This window comes from Apteryx rowi, unplaced genomic scaffold (genome assembly GCF_003343035.1).
Source record: "Apteryx rowi isolate R43461 unplaced genomic scaffold, aptRow1 scaffold_54, whole genome shotgun sequence".
Lineage (NCBI taxonomy): Eukaryota > Metazoa > Chordata > Aves > Apterygiformes > Apterygidae > Apteryx > Apteryx rowi.
Genome location: NW_020450805.1, coordinates 1,984,078 through 2,005,912, shown reverse-complemented (window position 1 = coordinate 2,005,912; position 21,835 = coordinate 1,984,078). Strand labels below are relative to the sequence as shown.

The 21,835-nt window shown below is 36.9% G+C and overlaps 1 protein-coding gene across 1 annotated transcript in view; it reads right to left on the bottom strand.

Annotated features, from left to right (window-relative positions):
- Window positions 1-5,425: 5,425 nt before the first annotated feature.
- TTC27 (tetratricopeptide repeat domain 27) overlaps window positions 5,426-21,835 on the bottom strand; it is a 144,926-nt gene continuing 128,516 nt past the window's right edge. The window contains exons 17-21 of the mRNA XM_026081204.1: window positions 20,727-20,892; window positions 13,777-13,974; window positions 9,736-9,847; window positions 9,002-9,102; window positions 5,426-5,670 (exon numbers count right to left, since the gene is read on the bottom strand). Of these exons, the coding sequence (XP_025936989.1) occupies window positions 5,548-5,670; window positions 9,002-9,102; window positions 9,736-9,847; window positions 13,777-13,974; window positions 20,727-20,892 (700 nt within the window). The 3' untranslated portion in view covers window positions 5,426-5,547. The remainder of the gene's footprint in view (window positions 5,671-9,001; window positions 9,103-9,735; window positions 9,848-13,776; window positions 13,975-20,726; window positions 20,893-21,835) is intronic.

Genomic DNA, 21,835 nt, shown 5'->3' with positions numbered 1-21,835 from the left:
AGGTCAACTTGGAAAACAGTTCTAGACAGAAAGCAGAGTTAATTATCACAGATTTTTCATCCCAAACCACCCTGTTCTTGCAGGGAGCCAAGTTAGGTTAAGATCAATATTAGTCAGCGGTTTAAATTTGTAATAGGTCTTTTATTTACCCCAGTATGGTAAAGCAGTGACTCATATACTTGTCTTGCCAGTACCCAGCATCCTTGTCTTGCTCAGTGAAGCCAGTCTGAATCCACAAATTTAGTTTTCTAGCCTTAACAACAAAATCAAAGGTTTGAAAGAAGTGAATGAAAGGAAGAATGCTATAAAGATAGCAAAACCAAAAAGCAAGACTGCTATTGCTCTGTGGGATTTGTGTTTGTTTAAATAGCATAAACAAATCTTCTTAAGATATAGCATGTATTAGAAGCTGCTCCTAAGAGTAAGGGTGTCTCCATGTTCAGTAAGGAATTCTAACTTTACACAGTGCCAGGGTTATCAATTTTCTGCTCTCACGCTGACAGTCAAATGCAGCTACTAATAATGATGGGATGGGATGGGATGGGAGAGGGAGGGGAAGGGGAAGGCATGGGAGAGGGACCTTTGCTACCACATTCAGCCTATAAAGGATTACTCTTCTATTAGTGTAGCTCAGGGATTAGTAGAAATGTTTGTCTAATGAATGCAGCTACTACATTTGAGCACATGCCTGAATAAGCTACTTGTCGATTGAAACCTGTCCATTTATAAGTACTTCTGAATGGTGCAAAAGCTATCTCTATTGCAGTATGGCAGTGGCTTTTGCATAATAGCAAATATTTTATTGCCACTTACATTGTGAAGTTTGCCAGCTTTATTTCTGAATCCTATCATATCAAATGTACAGAATGGACTTTCCTACATCTGGCCTAATTTGCTTACATCTTTTTCAGCTTCCCCCTCCCCTCCCAAAAAGTGTTAATGGTTTGGAAGTTCTCAATAGGGGATAGGCATACTTTTATATGCACTTCTGTGCATAAAACATCTTAAGAAAAACAAATTAAAGCACTTCTTAAGTAACTGCTATACATGTGTGTATTAATTCAAGGTAACCATCAAAATTTGACGATAAAACACAATCATTTCAATATCCTGCTCTATTATTCAGCCCTAATATAAAATCAGTTCCATTAGTATTTGAATTAAAAAATGCTTCCTAAATGGATGAAATGACAGCTTTGTAATTGCAGACATCAATGGAAATCTGTCTTACGTGAATAAAAAAATGAAAACAACATACGTTAAGATATATCTGTTTACATATTTTAAGCCCAAGCAGTAGACCAGCAATAAAAAGCTCTATGGAAAACAGAGTTGAAACAAAGAAAGCAGAAAATTAAAAGTTAAGGCAGTCAGCTCCATGTTTTAAGATTTTTAATTTATGAAAGTAAAGTTTTTTTCTCCATGAATTTCAATGAACATTTACAAATTCTCTAATTATTGCCTGTTAATAACAAATTTAGATGACCCATGTTCTGACTGATATTAAGACCTTCTAATAGACTGTCAAATTTGAATAGGGATTTTGAATGTCTAACATAGGACAGATGAAAAGGCTCTAGTTTTCTGAGTTTGCTTAGCATTCTTACTTTAAAGGTCAAACTCCTTTAAAGGTTTTTTCAACTGTAGCCCTAAAATAACTAGCCACCTTTGAAATCACAGACTATCAATCCTGTAGTCCACACTTAGATTCTTTAGTGGCAAGCATGCTAGAAATGCACAGAGAGAAAGCTGACATATGTTCCAGGCTCTGTATTGCATGCTACTTTCGTGAGCTTTACCTTCCTGTAAAGATCTCTTATAACTTCAGTATTAAGAACTCAGTCCCATGACACACTCATTCTATACATATTTAGGTATATATATGTGTCTACATATTTATACATATATATTGACAAATTTCTCCTGTTTAGAATAAGATTTTCCTACCATGTTTCAGTTTATTTTTAAGGTTCAGAGAACCCAAGTTGTAACAATCAGCTGTTGTCTTTTCTCTATTTCATATGCACTTTTGATACAGAGTTCTGCATGAACACAGATGAAGAAAAGTAAAGCGCTTGCATATAATTTTAATTTGTATTAGCCTGAAAATAGCAAGTCTTTTTTTTTGGCTTCCCCTTATCCCCTGAAATACATTATGTCCATCTGTACTGTCATTCATACATCCACTGATGTTGAGACAGAAATATTGAGCAGAAGAGCTAAGCCAAAATAATTTCAGAGTGACTTTATACCTTCTTGGGCAGAAATACTCCAAAGCAGGATAAAATTAATCCCTTTCTTTCTGCCTTATTTATTTTGAAAATAATTAGAGGTGTAGTTTTAACCAATGAACAAACGCATCCTTAATCTAAACTTGTAAATGTATCCTTTGTATTTGTATATAAGCCATATACCATTTTTAGTTCTGAGAAATTATTCCAAGTTTTATTTTATTCCAAGGCTTATACATGGGATGAAAGCTGCTTGTTTTTCTGGGTGAACCAGTCAATGCAGCAGAAAGAACATTGAGGATGACGTGACATGGAACAGAACATTTACTGGCATTTATTTGGGATGACCTGCCTGACTCGGCATGGCCTCACCAGCCCTTACTCATGAGTAGCAGAAAGAAAACCCTGCGGCACCACACCCAGCTGCGTGCGCTCCCTCTGTGCAGACACAGCTCTCCAAATGAATCAGGAGATCCTTCCTGGGCTCTACCCACCCCTGGCTGAAAATATATTGTACTTTGAATCATATCAGGTCAAAGACATACACCGAACCCTCTTAGGCCATGAAAATAAATTCTCCTTCATACATCATTTTTCCTTCAAACTTTACTGGTTCGATGCCCTTTGCCTAAAACCCTGAGAGAATTGCTTAGCCAGTCTGGGTAGACAAAAGTTACAAAATCCTGGACTCATCTGTTTTACCTCTACTTCCCACCAAAATATTCTTCTAACAGCAGATAGATGATGAAACAGGTAATCTCTAATGCAACTAAAGCCAAAAAGACGACTGGAAGTTCCTGACGTTTTCTTATGAACTGTAACCCATTTCAGTGAAATATTAATCAGGTAAATGCCACACTAAATGCATTTTTCAAATAGTTTTAACATATAGATGTACATGTTGCACTTGAAAATATCACAGACGTTTGTGGATGTGACCATCTACATTGGGAAAGGACCACACGGTTTTGCTAAGCCCACAAGGATACCCGAGTTGTCAGGGGAGTTGGCTGTGTGAAAAGCATCCCCGCATTAGAAGACAGATGCTCCCTCTGCAATGCAAATCTGGAAGTTTTCAGTCTGGGAAATATTCCTTCCTCTTCCCATACTGGCAAGCTTTTTTGCACATGAAAGACGGCCAAGGCTTTTTTAGTAATATTGTCTTCATGACATTGCTCTCCTGGAGCTACTCTGAACCAAGCGCTGTTGGCATGTGCACAGAAAATGAACATCATTCAAAACTGAGGTTGCTTTGTTTCTGTAACAAATTGAAAGGCCTCTGGGATGAGCTCATCAAAGATGCAAGACAGGCTAACCCCGTATCTGAGCAAAATGAAAACATCACTAAAAGGAAGAGATAACATCAGGTGGTCATGGATGTAGTGGTTGAAATCTTCAGGGATGGTGAAAAAACAGTCTGAAAAGCCAGTCTCTCCTGAGTGGCAGTCCAGCTCCTGCCTCTCCATCCTCCACACCATATTTACTGTCTCTACATACTTAAATAGTGTATATTTATATATATTTTTTAAAGTCCCTGCAGACATCTCACCTCTATTACATTAATTATTACAGGAAAATTGGTGTGCTGCCCTAGCACTAACCATTTTGCTTCTCAGGAACACACTGCCTATGGATAGCAGGGTTTTGCTGTACCATGCGAAAGAAAGTTGTTTATATTCCACACATCGCTGAGAAAACATGTGAAGGACTGCAGGGGAGTTATTAGAAGAGAGGAATGACTTTTTCATATGACCACTTTAGAAACAAAAGATGATTTTCCAAAAAAATTGAAAGCAGAAGGAAATTAAGGTCTTCTCACAGGCTTCTCTAATATTCTTTGAAATGTTAACTTCCCATCTATCATTACTTCACTTTTTTTTTCAGTTATGTATGCTTCTCACTAAATATATATGAGCAAAGTGGAAACATTTCCAGCAAATTCACTCTGCATAAACTTTAATGCCTCCTCCCTTTCTGGACCATTTCAATGAAGAAGTGTTTTGGAGCCAGCTCTCCTTCACTAACAGGTTTATCCCTTGTTAAGATAATAATTTTTGTGGGAATTTCTTGTTAAAATACTGCCAGGAAATAATTTATTTTCCATTCTAAAAAGCTTTAGAAGGATAGCTAAAGATGCCAAGATGGTCTCCCCTCCTCAGACTAAAATACACACTGTTACCTTTGCTTCAAACCCAATTAACTAATGCTTTTTGGTTTCCTTTTGCTTTCTGATTCTCTCTTCAGGGACAAGACTCTTGCCATATAGTAACTATATAGTTTTAATGACCATACTACATACAGTGTGTGTATATGCAGAATAGATATAACTACATTTTTGGAGACTGCATCATTTTTATATGGGAGAAAGAGCCAAAATCATGATGTGTGAGGAAACTAGTTTGCATAGGTTTCTGAAAAACAAAAAAAAAACGGGGGGGGGGGGAGGAAATCAATTTAAGAAAAAAATGTAAGGAAGATGCTTAAAAATTAAACAATGCAATGTAATCTAGATGAAAAAAAGCTATTCAAGTCTAGTCAAATATAAGTATTTTAGACTAGACTTCAGTTTTACTGCTGCCTCAGCGGAAGTGAATCCCCATGCCTGTAAAAGCCCCAAATGAAGTCCTGCTCTACTGTGCATGGGACCCAAGTTATATATTTTTGAGTAAAATAATATTGTTGTAAGCAGTAAGTCCTAGTAAGCCCTAACGCTGCAAACACCCTGCCACTTTGACTGTACTTCAAGACCTCAGGCGAGYGCTGCCAGGGCCTCACCACAGCCTCCTGCCACTCACCCGCCAGCCTCACAGCTCCTCTCATTGGCCAGCAGCAGAGAGACACGCCCTCTGATTGGCCACGCAGCTCACTGGTAAGGGTGTGACTGGTCAGCCGGGGAGGGCATGCGCTGTGATTGGCCGGGGCCCCAGGCAGGGTGCAGCTCTGACCTCCCACCGCGCCTCCTGCCCTCCTCCAGCCCTGAGGCTCCTCCTGCTCCCCGTGTGCAACGCCTGGCACCGCCTGCGTAATGCACTCAGGCAGAACTAATCCTCAGTGACTGCTTTATAAACGCAGCTAGCTTTATTCCAGAAAATCTGGGCCCGAGGAAGCAGACACACAATTTTAAGACGGCAAGAGCAGATAAGAATCTGAAAAAGCAGACTAAAACCTGAAGAAAGCTGACCACGAGAACAGCATTGTACAGAAAAAAGTTTATTGAGAGTGTTGCTGCGGTGGAACTGTTACCATTTCATCAGCAAACCTGCAGCAAATGAAACACGTCATTATGGTCTTCCTCCCATGAAATCTGGTCTGTATTTCAGCACTGATTTCTCAGTTGGTTGCTCAGTTCCTGAAGTTCAGCAATCAAGTTGTCCATAGTTGTCACTTCATCAGCTATCTCACTGGAAACCTCACTACTTGTTACATCTACAAAAAGTTGCTGCATAACAAAAACAAATACATTATTTTAAACCATACTTACAGTTCCTGTGTTTCAATGTAGAGAAATTCAAGAAACTCATCACCACTACCATAGCTTTCGTATCAGCATCTTTCATGCTATTTCTGGCATCCATGATCTCCTTAAAAAGACCATTTTGTGGTTAGTAAACAGATGCACTTACGAATGGCCATCAGCCCGTGCCACGTACCTCATGTTCTTCTGTCAGAAAGGGCTGAACAATCCCATGGAAGTTGGGTTTCTACTCTGACCTGACTACCTAACTCCCACTTCTGCTCCCATCAAAAGCTAAGGACTTTACCATGAAACTCAAACTAGAACAGCATCTCACTGACTGTCACTGCAGTTTGCAAACCCACCTGCTAATTAAGTACTAGTTCTGAGTTTTGATGGTTATGGATTCCCAGTGTCATATTATATTGTGTCATTTTCTCCAAAACCTCAAATAAACATGTTTTAATTTTTGATGTCAAGACGTGGGTGGGTGGAGAAATGCATCTGCGTGTAATTAACTCATGTACAAGAAAACTAAACGCTACAGAGAGATAAAAATAGTTTGTAAAGACATTAACAAAACCACAAAAGAGCTAACTCATGAGCAATCGTAATCTTAACATATTAACAGGGAAACCAAGGAAGAGGAAGCGTAAATAACTTGTCTAAAGTCTTGAGATACACAAGGTCTGACCGGAGCTTCGCTACCAAATTGTTACTTTGGGCATGCTGCACAGAACATGTTGCTTTTGGAAGGCCAGATTCTGTCTTTTGACTCACGTAATAGCAAGGCTGTGCGAGGTGCCACTCCACATAAATAGGGGAGGGGGGATCCAGACATATGTTTCCCCTTTATTATCTAAACAGAGAGCGATTCATACTTCATCTGACACAAACAAAAAGCCTACGTTTAGAGATGAAAACTTACCCAGAAGAAAAAAGTTGCTCTGGAGTACATCTGTCTTCATTATATCATCAAAACATAATGGCACAATACAGATACGTATATAAACAAAAACGTACTTAAAAGGCCTTAAAAAAGGTCTTCTGTGTGTTTCATAACAGGGTTGTCACTGAACAAAGGAACATCTTTCACAAAAATAGGAACATGTTCCTTCAACCAGTACAAAGTCTCTTCTGACTCTCAGCCCAACAAACTCACACTGGGAATGTGACAGAAAAGTTTGGTTCTTTCTGGCTAAGACAGCTAAATAAATCAAGATGATATAATTATTTGCTCATTACTATTTTTTTTTCCCACACAGTTAAAGAGTTCTTTTCAACTAGATGCAGACTGGGCAAGTTTCATGCACCATCATTCTTTGGGCTTGTGCCTTATGTTTCCCCACCACAGTACCCACATTTTGGGCATTTATGACCCAGCTTCAGGACCCTTCTCCTGTTCAGAGCCCACCCGTCAGATCTGAATGGGGTTAAGGAGCAGAAGAGAGTTCACTATGCTACTTGCCAGAGCATACGACTGCCCAGAAAGCTCTATGCATAACGTAATGCCCATTAACAATACATTTTCTACATTTCTGCAGTCCTAGGCAGGGTCTGGCCGCATCACGAGTCTGGCATGACCCAAGAACTGGGAGCCACAGACAGAGATCCCAGTAAAGCCTGAGGAGTAACGTTGCTTCACTTGTCCAAAAACTACTGATTTATTCCTATTGAATGTCCTGACTAGGAAGCTTTGGAATTTTATCTTTTGAAAGTTACTTTCACTGTTCCTTTATTCCTTCTGAAATCTTAACTACTGAGTCTGCTCTTAACACTTTTTTTTTTTTTAAGTGCTCTTCCTTTTGTTAAAAGAAAAAAGAAAAAAACACCCACTAATATTGACTSAGGCAGCAAAAGGAGTCAAGTTTGAACAGACATAAATAGTGCTAAACTATTTGTGCATAGTATCTTACAGACGACAATTGAGGTTTTTAAACCAAAAGGCACACACTCTGGAAATACAATATGATTTCAAATTAAAAATAAGATAGCATATTGGAATGTATGAAAAAAATAATTAGGTCACTCCAATAGCTTTATCTCTAACATGTCACTTTTCTCAGAAATGCCATAAAACTTAGAGACACCATTATCTGCCAAAAATAAGTTCATTTAATTACTGCCTTCAGGAGTTAAGAATACATTTTGCTAGACTCGCTTATTCTTAGTATTTCAGCGACTGCACTATCTAGCATAATTTAAACCACCTGTATTTGTGTTTATAACATTTATGCCAAGTAGTCTTACCTCCTCTACTGTCATACTCAGTCTACAGACATTTTTTTTAAATTCACATTTTGTGAATCACAACAGAACACACAAGTTGTGATTTTTTCCCCAGCATTCCTAAGAGTTATGTATGTCAGTATCTAACAAGCACAGTTAGCTATAGAGCCAGCTTGTGTCTGCTTAAACAACTTTCCTAGGCCCTTATCCTAAAAATTATAGGACTTAAAGAGCTGAGCCAAGTTTAGCACACTGATGATAGATCAACACTGTAACACAAGCACACATGTTATAAAACTTATGCTCTGTAATTCACATTTACTAACCCACCCCCCACCCCCCCACCCCCCCAGCACAGGAAGAATACTTCTTAAAGACATTAAGTGTATTTTGAACAAAAATGTATTCCAGATCAGTCCTCAGTTAAACAATGGCTGTGTCTCATGTTGTAAGGTGGAGGATAAAGTTAGGATAATAATGGTGCAGGAACAGCCTCGGGCTGTTTGGGTACCTTGCTTTACATGGATATGCAAACTAGAAATCTGAAAACCAAACATGTAATTCCATGAAAATTTCCAAAGAATTGATATCTGAATCGGTAGGCTATCCATGGAAACGTTACCAAAAAGGAGTTTGCTGTTTTAATAAATAACTCCATTTATAAAACAATTTAAAGTGATGCAAAGTAGTCCTAACAGACTTTATCCTTTCTGCAGGTTTACATCCATTCCTCTTCAGACTATCCCTGCTCCCCTCATGATTACTCACACAAGGAAAAGATCTTTGAAATGACTGATTTCTTCTAAACGTTTGAATCTGTTTGTCTTATGCTAAGTAAAATTCTCATTTAGACTAAGAGTTAGCATTGGAGTTACCCTAGGATAGGGTGGTAGTTTTAGTTCAGTCAAAGCCTTGGAGGAGGAAGGAAAATAAGTCTCCTTAAAACTGGAATCCTTAATAGTGCAGAGATGAACACCTCCCTGATGATGCAATGGGACAGGTTAATATTATTTTATCTATAAAAGACTTAAACCAAAGAAATGGGTTCTGGCAACAGAATAAAGATATTTCTCTCAAACATTCCTACCTTTGCTTTGGATGACAAACCRCGTAAGTTCAGCCGAGCTGAAGAAAGTATCTGCAAAGCTTCCTGATGATTAGACTTGTTTTTACTGCACTTTATAGACACTAGAATCCAAACACAGAAGGACACCAAAACAAAAAAGCATTACCTCTGTCACAATAATCTTTTAAACAACATTTAAATAGAACTCTGATACCTTCCCATACATAACTTTTGAATGCAATATTCCAAAAAGAAATTCATGAAAAGAATCCTAGGTAATATTGAGAAGACCACTCTAAAAACCAAGCTAAAAGTATCCTTCTTGCAGAGTCATTACTCATACTGAGTCTAAGTTCTGTCCACCTCCTACCCATAAAACATACACACCACTGTACTTGAGATGTTGGAATGGTATGGTCAAGCAAAATTGTTATGTGACTGTTTGAAGATTGAAATGAACCACTGGTACATTTTTATTTACACTAAAAGATTCCTGGACCATTAAATGCTTTGGTGGACATGGAATCAATCAGACGCTTACCATTCACAATGTTTGCTGACTCATAGAACACAAGTTCTGCCCCACTCCAAGTATATTCTCATATGCACTGTCAGGACTGTGCTTTATGTTAGAGGACTCCCAGTAGTAGGAATAAATATAATGGATAAGACATAAGATTATTTTGTTACTAAGCTCATTAAATATTTTCTACACTTTTCCTGAATAATATAAGTTATTTTTAGGCAGAACATACCATGCGCAATCTCTATGGCTCCTTTCACCACCTCCTTAAAAGACGAAACATCTTTCTCCCAATCGCTTGATTGAATTTCACATTTATGTGCCTTAGTGAGATACTGCAGTGACTGCAAGGAGGAAAATATAATCAGTATGTGTGTAAACAAACCAGAAGCCTGGTTTGGCTTTAAGTAGCTATGAAATTAATGCTCTATCAAAACAAATGAATGGATCTTTGCTATGCTAGCTTTTCTGGGAGTTGGAGCAGTTTCCTTCTCTGCAAGTGTAGGCACCAGCTGCAACACAGATGTTCTTCACCAATATTACAACTCAAGTATGACAGGCATATAAAGTAACATGTATCTAAAGGCAATCTTTATTTTTTAAAATTCTGTCTAGACTGATGGATGTGACCCATGTTTGCCAGGTCATCATAATTAAATGCACATGAAAAAGGAAAAATGCTTGTACTGACACTTTGAACAGTAATTTTGTACCTAACAAATGTATAACTGAATACATCAAAGCTGTCTCGCTATATATATATGTGTATTTTAGCCAATAATGCATTTCACAGACAGATCTATTAGTTGCCATACCGCACTACTACTCAGCATGGAACAGGAAAAATAGAGAAGATAAATGTAAACAATATGGAAGGAGGGTTCTGTTAAGAAAAAAAATCATAACAAGAAGCAGGAAGGAGCATGGAAGGTAAAGGAAAGCATTTGTTTTCTTCTGGTATAAGGACAGTAAGGAAAAAAAATCTGTTAACTCCCATCTTTTTACTGTAACTTCTTTTCTTAACAAAACAGATGAATGGAAAGAAAACAATGAAAAACATAGACTGAAAAAAAGAATTAAAAAAATATCTAGTGAGGCAGTACTAGAATTAGTACTCCATTAGCCAGAAGAGGAAATAAACAGTACATGAAAGAAATTAACTATTATATTAGATATTTAAGGAGGTTATAAATACAAGCTAGGACACCAAACTAATCCAAAAGGATAAATATACAGGATGTGCATATAAATCTAAAAAGTTATATCATAAAATCCATAAACTTATTCCATAAAAGTTCAGCTATCTAACTAAACCAAAGCACAAAACTCCATAGGAGAAAGAAATTTAAGATGCAGAAACTAACTATTCCTTCCTAGTTTTGTTTTCTTTCTACGGCACCAGAAATCCTAAACATAAATATATGTGAAAAGTTACACGACTTGGTTCAATGACAACTCTTCAATTATCTTTTCAAAGAGTGCAAGTATTACAGAACGGAAGAAAAAGCTTTCGGTGCAGTACATGTACATAAGCACAACAAAGACCTCTGATTCATGAAGAAAGATGGGTTAAATCTGGAGGTTATCCCCCAGAAGCATCTCCTCTCCCTTGCACTGGAGTGCCAATCACTATTGCATGGGTGATTGAACTGCTCATGCTGCTGAACCACTGTAAATCGCAGTGAGGTGTATTAAGTCCAACCAGACCAAATAATTTTTTTTCATAATAACTTAGGTTATAACTGGCAGTAGCTCTGGGCAGCCGGGGAAAGAGCTTCCAAGAGAAGGAATGACAGTTTTTACAGCAGTCTGATTTTAATCTGCACACGTCTGAGTCAGAGCAGCAAATTAGAGGGTTTTGCTGACAGATGTCAGGTGGGGGAGGAAAGATTTCAAAGCCTTGTGGGTTGTTTGTTTGCACTTCAGGAACCTGGATCTATCCTGGAAGGAAACAGTTATGAGGTGGGGAAAGTTTAAGGAACAGAAGGGTTTCACAGACTGCTGCCTGGGTATGGATCAGTAGGAAACTTGTAGGTTGGAAAGATTCCTAAGTGGGAGAGCAGTGGACTGGGTCCAACATAGGAAAGAATGAAGTACTCAGCAAGGTGGCGGGTTGGATACATAAGGCTGTAAGAGCTAGTATACGCCAGGCTAAAGGGCGGAAAGGGGGGAGGCAGCTATAGGTGCTTCTTTCTGCAGTGCTCCAACAGATTCACACTAACTGGTGTTTCCTTATTTGACTTTGACTCAATTTACGAGGGACTGTGGTGAACTGTAGCTATAGGCCCCAGCGATTCAGGGCATCAGATATGACTGAAGAGCAGGAAGGCGAAGAAAATCCCCTTTACAACTGCCAGGCATACAAGGTTGTTCTTTCAAATGAAGTGCTAGAAACAATATTGGCTAAATATAATTAAATCTGCACTAAATAAGGTATTACATTATATAACAGAAGTCAACCCCTGCATTGGTAAGGATGGACATATGGTAGATCTTTTCCCATCTTTTTGTTCTACCACGCCACAAAATAGTAAATATTACCCTTTCAGAATTCACCTTTTGCACAGTAAATGTGGGCTGAAAACTGCAATCATACAGCTCAGAATTTTCTACAGATAATTATATGTCTGACACAAGATAAAGCTTGTGGCAGTGAAGCCACTAAATATTCAGTTTTTAGAACTTTTTACTTTATAATACGATATCAGAAAAGCTACCAATGAGTATTCTGTGGGCTGAAAACTAATTTTGATACAGTAAATTCATTTATGCTGTGGCTGTAGACAATTTTGCTCTTTCATGATCTATCACTGTGGTAGCACCAAGATACAAAGATACATACACAAGCATCCCGTAAGTCATTTATAAACATCATTCCATTTTGCAGGGCAGGCTAGACCATAACAGTGTTCCATAACCCGTCTGATTAGGAAACGCAGTTGAAACCCTGTCTACTCTGTAAATTGAAACCATGTTTTTAACTGGGTTAGTGAAAAACACTGATGTAACCAGATTCTGAAATGATTACATTTATAGTATAGACAGGGCCTCTGCTGCTCTGCATGTCTGAGTAAGAATTTGAGGATATATTACAGGATATTGCAATATCTGTATTTCTGAATTCTAAATAGGTCAAATCCTTTTTATTGTTCAGCTGTAAAGAAAAATAGGGAAGAAAGGAAGGATGAACTGGAGGCATAATGGAGGCTGGCAAGGGCTAAATGAGGCATTTCATAGAGCAGGAAGAGGAGGACAATGAGGAAGGGCCAAATAACTATAAGTTTAACCCCACAGGCAGACAATTTGTAGGCCCAGCCATCTGCATAATATGCCTGATATCAAGTGACAAGCAATCCTCCCGAGTGACATTTCTGCCCCAACCAAAGGCATACCTCCCATTAGGAAACGCATACCAAATGCTGACCTTGTGTATTTTCAGCTTCAGAGAAGATCTGATAACTCATAAGTATTTTTGGAGTGTGCAAGGTTATTTGAATTTTGGAAATTTAACACCAAACGCAAAGCACACTCCAGCATACAACAAACTAAACTCTCTCAGCATAGAGTGTTTATTTTAGAAATGCAATCATCTCAATTACCAGGGAAGTGATAGGAACCAGAGAAGAAAGTTAATGTAGCTAAAACAGAGGTAGGTAAACAGGAACCAACACTTTAACAGATTAAGAATTAAATGACAATGGTAATTCCATTTTAACCTAAATAAGGACAAAGCACTCTTACTCTGGGAAGTCTAACTCAGATACTGACTATCATAACATGCATTTCCCCTTGGTGGTTCCAAAGAAGAATTCAGGTGGCTTATGATGCCACTGGATCATGCCATTATGATCCAGGAAGCCACTTTTTTTCCAAAAAGTACTATATGTTTTCACCAGGATCAAAAATTGCTATTAAATAAACAACCCCCCCATAGCCATTAGATCGTTGCCAAGAAAATTTTCTGAATAGGAATCAAAGGCAATAATCATGTGCTGTGATAGAATATTTTAAAATGAAATACTGATGAGATGTGTATTTAAAAAAACACACACACAAAAACTGATATGAAACATCTTGCTCCTGTTAGCTAATAAAAATATTTGTGTGCTGCGGAAACATGAACAGCAGAAGTTAAGCATATACAAACACTAAAGCAAAACATGTCTGGAAGAGAAGCRTGCCTGTCTTACTACAGTACTTAGTTCATTAGAAAACAGAAGGCTTCTACCATAAGCTTGTATCCACAAAAACTTAAACTTCACAACATATTTACCTTTTCAATATCTTCACCACTATCATTCTGCCCATTTCCATAGAGTCGGGCATAAAGTCTCCAGATCTCCCCATCGTTTGTCACTCGTGCAGTCACTCTGCCCAAGAGCTCTTGCAACTTCCCCTTCAATCTGCTCGCCACTTCTCCAGCCCGATCGGCCATTCCATCCACTACGGCCCTGACCAGAATAGCCAGCACCTTGCAAAAGCAGCAGCAAAGAGCTTTTATTTCAACTCAAATCAACATCAGTTAGTAAAATGAGCATCTTGATATCTGTAATATTTGCTATCAATGATTCAGTAAAATACAAATGTAATACCATATAACAAATATAGAATTTACAGAGAAATACATTATTAGGGAAATGATTCAACACATTTAAAACTCATCCAAAAGATTCTATGGTAGGTGAAGATAAGAGCTAAGAAGGAAATGATGAGTTAGCCTGGCAGGCGAGTGTGAAAGAGACTGCAGAAAGATAACAGGAAATTGTGGCAGTGTCATGATGGTATTTTCACTTTATAATCTGCTCATAAAAAAAAAAGTCAGTATACAGCTGGTACTTGATTACATTTAGGCAATGGAAGACACTGGTGTTTACAGGACCTCTATTTCATTAACTGCAGAAATTGAAAGATGTGTAGTGTGTGAGATGGGAAACTGGGAGGCAACTGAATACTGCTCTGGAAAATTCTGTATTTAATGCAGTCGTGATGAATGACTAGTCAAGTCACTTAAATCAAACTTTTTACAAGTACTCATTCAATAGCCTTATTTTCTGAGCCACTGACTTGAGAATGTGGGATCTGACCCGCAGAAATGCTGAGCACTTACAGTTGCTGGGGAACTCGATGGGAGTTATGCTGTGCATATATGAAATGCTACATAATGCCAAGTGCCCCAGGAAAAAACAAAACAAAACAAAAAAACCCCAAACCAGCACCACCACAAATCTTCATGTCTTCAAGACTTCAAACTGGACACTCAGAATTGGAAGACAGTTTCATTGTGCCTTAGTTCCTTATCAGTAAAATAAGAAATAGCAAATGTAGATGGATTAAGACATGGGAACATAGGGTGAATTAGAATAAAATCCATATTGGCTGTGGCTTATTAAGTGAGAACTACTTGTCCTGTGTAGTGCATGAGAAAGGGAGACTGATGATAAAACAAAATCATAGTCTCGTACAGCAAGCATTCAAGATAGGCAAATAAAAGTTGTATAAGCAGCCTTCATGCTGGTACTTTCTAACTTGTGAGACTGTGGTTTGGCAACCTTAATACTCAACTTCAACATTTTTGTCCATGTGATATTAATATTTTCAATGAAATTGCATTAATAGCAATATTAATACCAAGACAGTAATAAAAAAATGATTTCAAAGATGATTTGTGAATACCCCAAAACCACCACTATTCTAATAAAAGTAGGACACAGGTGCATTCTCACAAGCCAAGTTGCAGCTTGATGGCAGAAAATAATTCAAAAGTTATTACACTATCACAGCATATTACACTTAAAATAAAAATGTATAAAGTTTAGTATTTGTGATACATCATGATCCTAATATAACTTTTCTCCTACAGAATAACTCAATTACCATACATCCCAAGAATCGTTTACTGAGTTCTACCAAACATGGTAAACCCTTGGCTAATAACAATTAAATCAGAATGGCTGATGGTGTTGTGAAGTAAATCTATGTGACTAACAGAAGAATAAAAATGAAAAAATTACTTGCCCCCAGTTTCTCTTCAGAATTCATATGAAACCGTTGTAGCAGAAACATTTAAATACTAGCTAAACAAACAAACAACCCCCCCAAAACTTAGAGTACATCTTTTATAAAAGAATATGACAGAGCAGGCTGTTTTTTCCTTTCCTTTCTATTAAAAGGCTCAGCTTTTCACTCAGCATGATGGAAAACATGATCAACTGTTACTAGTCCACAAGTTCTGAAATTCATACTGCATTCATGTTTTGTAAATTAAGGGATTAAAACCCAGCATTAGGAAATAAAAAAGTAATTCTATAATTATTTGCTACAAAAACACCAGCAAGCATTGGTATTTCCATTACTATGGCATCATTCTAAACTTTATAAAATAGGTGAATGAAGACACATTAAAATACGTTATATTCTGAAAAGGAACTAAAAGTGATCTTGGGGATTCCATATATGTATGTGTGACTTCTCAGTCAGTTTCTCAGTTGACAGTAAGAAAATTGCATCTCAAAGTCCTAAAAGTTAGTTCAGGTGAATATCACCTGTAGCTCTTAGGAGTTTTACAGCTGATATTTTATCTGCACATGAAAAGTTTCCTCAGTCAGTAGAATTTAGCTACTGAAAAATAACCTTTATTCCCATAAAGTTCAGGCTTTGCTTACACTTTCATCACAATCTAGCTCCCCCCCCCTTTTTTTTTTTCATAATTCATCATCTAAAGCATTAGCATTACAGCAGTTAAAATAAAACCAGTGTGAAAGCCTGGATTAAATGGTCCATTAAATACTAATGAAACATTAACGCTACTTGGCTGTAGCCAAGTTGTTAAATAATGCCACTTAGAATTGTACGTGAATTGTACTAATCATCAAAAAGTATGAGCAGTCTAACTGAGCTTTCCATAATTAGAGCATTGCTTTAAGTGTTAAGCTTTAATTCAGTTCTTTGAGAGAAGTTAAATTGCCGTATATACTAAACTAATGTATTAAATCAAAGCTCTATTGCCCAGTATCCCATGCAAACTGTAGTTTTTCTTTATGCCTCTTCTAATGAACTGTGCCCCATATGACCACTGTGAAGAGAATTTGTGTGTTTAACATGTCACGTCATCTGCATTCTTCCTCCTCCTTTGCTTTTGTGAATAATGTGTGTTTACTAAAACCTAAACAAAGCCCACCAAGCAACAAAACCTCGGACAGAAACAAACTGAACCACTTTTAAATGTCTTGATTGCTCTCAGTTAATCTCGTTCCACAGTTGCTGTTCTCACAAACACTCACTTGGCCAAAACATTTTTAAAAGCTTCACGAATGCTAATCAAACTTGAGAGAGCTCATGTAAGAAAAGAATCCTCAGATACCAGGTCTAAAATGTCATATCTGCAGTCTGGGAGATCTCCCTATACCCTTCCCAAATTAAAGTTTATATTAAAGACAATTGGCAGTAGTGAGCTGCTTACAAGAAAGAGGCTTCCTGAAGGTCCTACTCTCTTATCCTCAAAATCACTTTGGAATACCTTGCAACCTTTTATTACAAACAGCCTGGCAATATGAACCACTGAAATGAGGATAATACACAAGGGAAAGGGTAACAGAAAGCCTTTATATTAGATTCTAGAAAATACAGAATTGCAGAGAGGAAACATTTGTCCATACTTTTGAATTCATATTTATTGACAGTAACAGGATAAAGATCTGGTTTCTGAAAGCAACGTAGCAAAACGCCTTTTCCACCCACAAAATAACCTTTGTTATTCTCAGAGCAGTAACATTACAAGTAAAAAAGATTGCTTGCCTCCAAGAGCATGCATGTGGTGCAAAGTTGCGTGATTAGCAGTTGCAGAAATCTCTTAGGTATATTTATAGCCTCAGACTAATAATTTAGAGGCTAAACTGACATTACACCAGTTAAGGTTTTCTCCTCCAGTCCTTTAAGTGACCCGTGACTGATCTATTAGCTGAAACTAAAAGCTGCAACTATCAAAACTTGCCAGTTGCTACAGGTAATTCAATGAGCCTTTACGCTTTATTGCATAACATCTGTATTAAAGGTTTTCAATGTATATTTCTCAGTAAGTTCATGGCAATAAAAAGGAATATGGAAATTGGAAAAATTTTAAAAACTTGCAATGAAGGAAGTTGAGAATGCATGCATATAATATTTAAAGGGACTACTAGGAAATTAGAATTTTTGAAAGTACTTCCTTGCTTGTAATTTTTTATTCTATCATAGCTCATTTATAAAGTTAGCCAATTACTTTCCAAAATGTTTTCATTTTGTTGCAACCACCTAATAGTCAGGACAGACAAGAAAAAGAGCCAATGTCTTTCTTGTCTATAGTAATGTTACAATCTGAGTAACATCATCAAGATTGTGTCTAAATACTGCTCTCACATTAACACACCGAAGTTTTGATGTTGAAAAAGTAAACATTCTTATAATAAAACTCTGAGGACTTAGCACCTGTGCAGGAAAAAAAGCTTTCTTATACAAAAAGGTAAGACAGTGAACTTTTAAAAACATAGCCATTTAATAACAACACTAAAATGAAGGAGCATATAATTGCATGTATCACTTAATGACATTTAAATCATGTCATGTGATTTAAATGCACAGCTGTTTATTTTATATATGAAAATAACTAAAATATTTCACTTTTTAAATTCTGTCTGCAGAATCTGTATATACATATATTCAGCCTCATGATATCTTGATCTCAGAACTTTTGCCACAAGAATGACATCATTAAATAACTAGAATAGCTCTGAAGCAAAGTTTCCCAAAACTGCATTCTGTACTCTAAAGTCTGGAATAAAAAAGACAGCAATGACCTAACAAAGTACAGATGAAGATATGAATACCTTAATGATGATTTAAAAATATGACTGGATACTATGCTGAAATAAAAATCTCATGTAATTACATTAACCAGGGACATTGCAAATCACATAATCAATTGCACGCTGTTATTTGATGCATTCGGTCTCCCAAGGGGAATCTTGTAATAATTACTGTGCTAGAAGTGATTAGTATGTGAAGGTCCTAGGCTAATTTTCTGTTTTCAAAAAGAACTGGAATCAATGATTCAGCCAGTTTCTTCCAGTACTATGCATATTTATTCTTCTGGATTTTTAAATTCCTACAGTCTCTCTTGCCACTATGTCATCAAGCTTGGTAATCCATAAACTAAACCTATGGTGACTGCAGCTACTAAATATAACCTGAAGGAAGATCATACAGTGTTGCATGGAAAGAGAGATGTATGTTTCTGCTTACCCATGATCATACTTAGTTAAATTATAATTGCACAAGAGGGCCACAGTATCCCCATTTAAAACAGGTTAACTGGCAAATAGGAGAAGCTCAGAAATTAATAGTGAGCTTTGTAAAGAACCTCAGCTGAAGCTTTTAGTTTTATATGCCTTTTTTCTTCCTAGGGGAGTATTCTTCTTTTCCTCATAAGACTATCGATTAAAGTCTTTTTGAAATTCTTTAATCGGGCTCTGAGGTCGGCTCTTAGCCAAATAGAAAAATTGTCCTACTGAGCAAATGGTATTAGAAGTTATGATGAAACCCAGAAAGCACTTTACATAACAGAAAACAAAGTTAAAGTTGAGATGCAATTAAAAAATATTAAATACATATCTACACTTGTGGAATGTAAAATTGATAATGTATTCTTAAAAGCTATATAGGAACAAGACAGAAAGAGAATCACACAACAAAAATAGAAATTTAGCTGAAACAATATCCCCAAACTTTTTAATTGACTACCTTACACAAAATTTGACAAAGCACGCTTTAAAAGCGGTATATATTATCTCAAAATATGTAAAATGACACATAAATGGAGCAAATTCTATTCCTGGTCAGCTATCAATCTGATTAAAGTAATACTATGAGTAACAGTGGACTACCTCTAAAAATACTGTTTAAATTAGCAATTAAGAAAAACATAAAAAAAGCCAACGAACTACAAGAGGTACCACAAACAAACACAGGTCCTCTGGTACAACAATCTTATAGGTGCCAAACACACTAATCTTTACCATAGAGACTACCATAGAGGACTATGTTTTCCATAGACACTTAGCGCAAAGCAAGTTTAAGGGAGGCCTTTTAATGTTCAGCCATATCAACACTGAAGGATTTTATTCACGCAGAATGCTATCCTGTTCATGGAGGGTTTATAGCAGCTGTTAGTAGTGTACTCATGTATAATTTGTTATTAAAAGTAATCTGAAAAAGGTTTAAAAAAAATCCAAGAACAAGATGTTTACACAACCATATGCAATTCTATCTGTTTAATCTCCTTATCAGTTAACTTAATCTCCCAAGATCCAGAAAAGTTACTTTTAATCATTTTATGAGATAAAAATTTTTTTTTAAAAAGGAACTTATACACCTTGAATCAATGATCAGCTGCAGGTGGGTGCTCTTACCATGGTACTACAGGTAACCTTCCTAAGAGCTCATAAGCAGCTCAACCAGATCCATGAATTTTGCAAAGGCTTTTGGAGATGTTTCACTGCTCTGCATAAGGGATTCTTTGGCTTGCCTTTCAGATTCATCCAGCTATTTTCACTAAATGCACAAAACCAACAAGTATCTTTCAATTAGCCTGACTGGATCAGGACCTAATTTTAGGTAAGGTAACATCTCAGTTGAAGCTGTTAAAGTAGGTTCTCTGGATTTTATCCACAGCTACATTTACAAACACAGAAATTAACTGAACTTAACTGAACTACGGCGGAGCAAAATATCTCCTTTATTTTCCTTTGTTCCAGATTATTCAGAATCAATGTTCTCACTTTACTGTGTTCAGCCCATGAAACATAACTCATTTTCAAAGACTCATTTGTGGAATTTTCAGACATATGGGAAAGGCTTACCTTCACTGGAGCTATAAGACACAAAATAATTTATTTTTTCTGATACTGAGATATGCAGGAACATGTGGAAAGATGGGATTATGCACTGTGTTTTATTTAAGAATAGACCTTAAAACAACAAGGTTCATATTTGTCCTTCCACAAAGTATGAGGCAATCTGGATGCAAGGTTTTGCTTTTTATCCATTTAAAATATTTAGTCTCATAGTTCAAATCTCAAAAAGTTAAACGGCTTGCCTACATAGCTTTCATTGGTATGTGTACTACCATTACTGATAACTTAAGAAAATTTAATGAACCGACAAAATAACCTAAAATGAAAACTTCCCCACCTGTGTATCCTTGTACTTTTCTTTCAAGTCCATGAGCCGGTGATAAGCTTTAATTGCTTCTGAAAACTCCCCAATATCTGTACTGGTGAGAAGGTAATTCTCCCAAATTTGCCAGTGCTCATAGTTGCACTTGAGAGCTTCTTGAAGGGTTTGAAATGCTTTGTTTCTAAATAATAATAAAAAAGAAGAATGAAAATGAAGATTCTGTACAAGTATATTAAAAACAGTTGGTATTATATCAGCTAAAAAGCTGCCTATTTCAAAAATCTTTTTAGAAGACAGTGCAATTTAAAATTATGGTTCATAATTTACAATACTGATACTTTCTTCTCTCTTGGCAATTACTTTCTACCAGTTCACTAATCAGTATACTGTACTATGGCTGTTTCCAGGTAATCTCTGTATTAGCTCTCCTAACTGTATTTTGGCAAAATAATATAATAAAGTAAACAAAAGTTGATTATATTTATGCCATCTGTATTGGTATTTTCTGGAGCTTTACTGGTCCCAACACTGTTAGGATCCTTTATCAATGCTGCTGCCCAGTGAACCGTCACATAGTGCCAGGAGAGCTTGTTGTGGAATAAAGGCAGGGCAGAATCTCTAAAGTTACTGTAAAGTCAGTAACCATCTTCCTTATATGTCCACATGGATCCACAGTAGGCAGCTGTTTCCCATGCCCTTTCCCAAGGAGAAAAGTAATGGTGTTCGGTGGTAAGGAGCTTAAGACAGTTTGGCCAAATGACATGTATGACCTGAAAGCAGCTGACATCCAGTTTACAGAGGCATGACCTCCTGCAGGACATGCAACCAATGCTGCCAGAGAGGAGGCAGAAAGAGCAAGAGATCTTAATGCAATCTTAAATCTAAGTTCGTAAATTATAGTTGTCTACTGTCCAAAGCTTTAAACATACTGCCAAAAGCTAAAAGCTCTGCTAGAAATACAGAATGATATGGTTCTTAGGACTTTAAGAGCCTGAAGCTTACTCTCAGCTGGAGARTCATGAAGTTAAGGAAAAAACACAAAGGAATAAATTTATTTAAATGAAAACCTGAAACAGAGTTTTCTCAGGCTGGTAAAAATCTTTTTGGGAGACATATAATAAGAA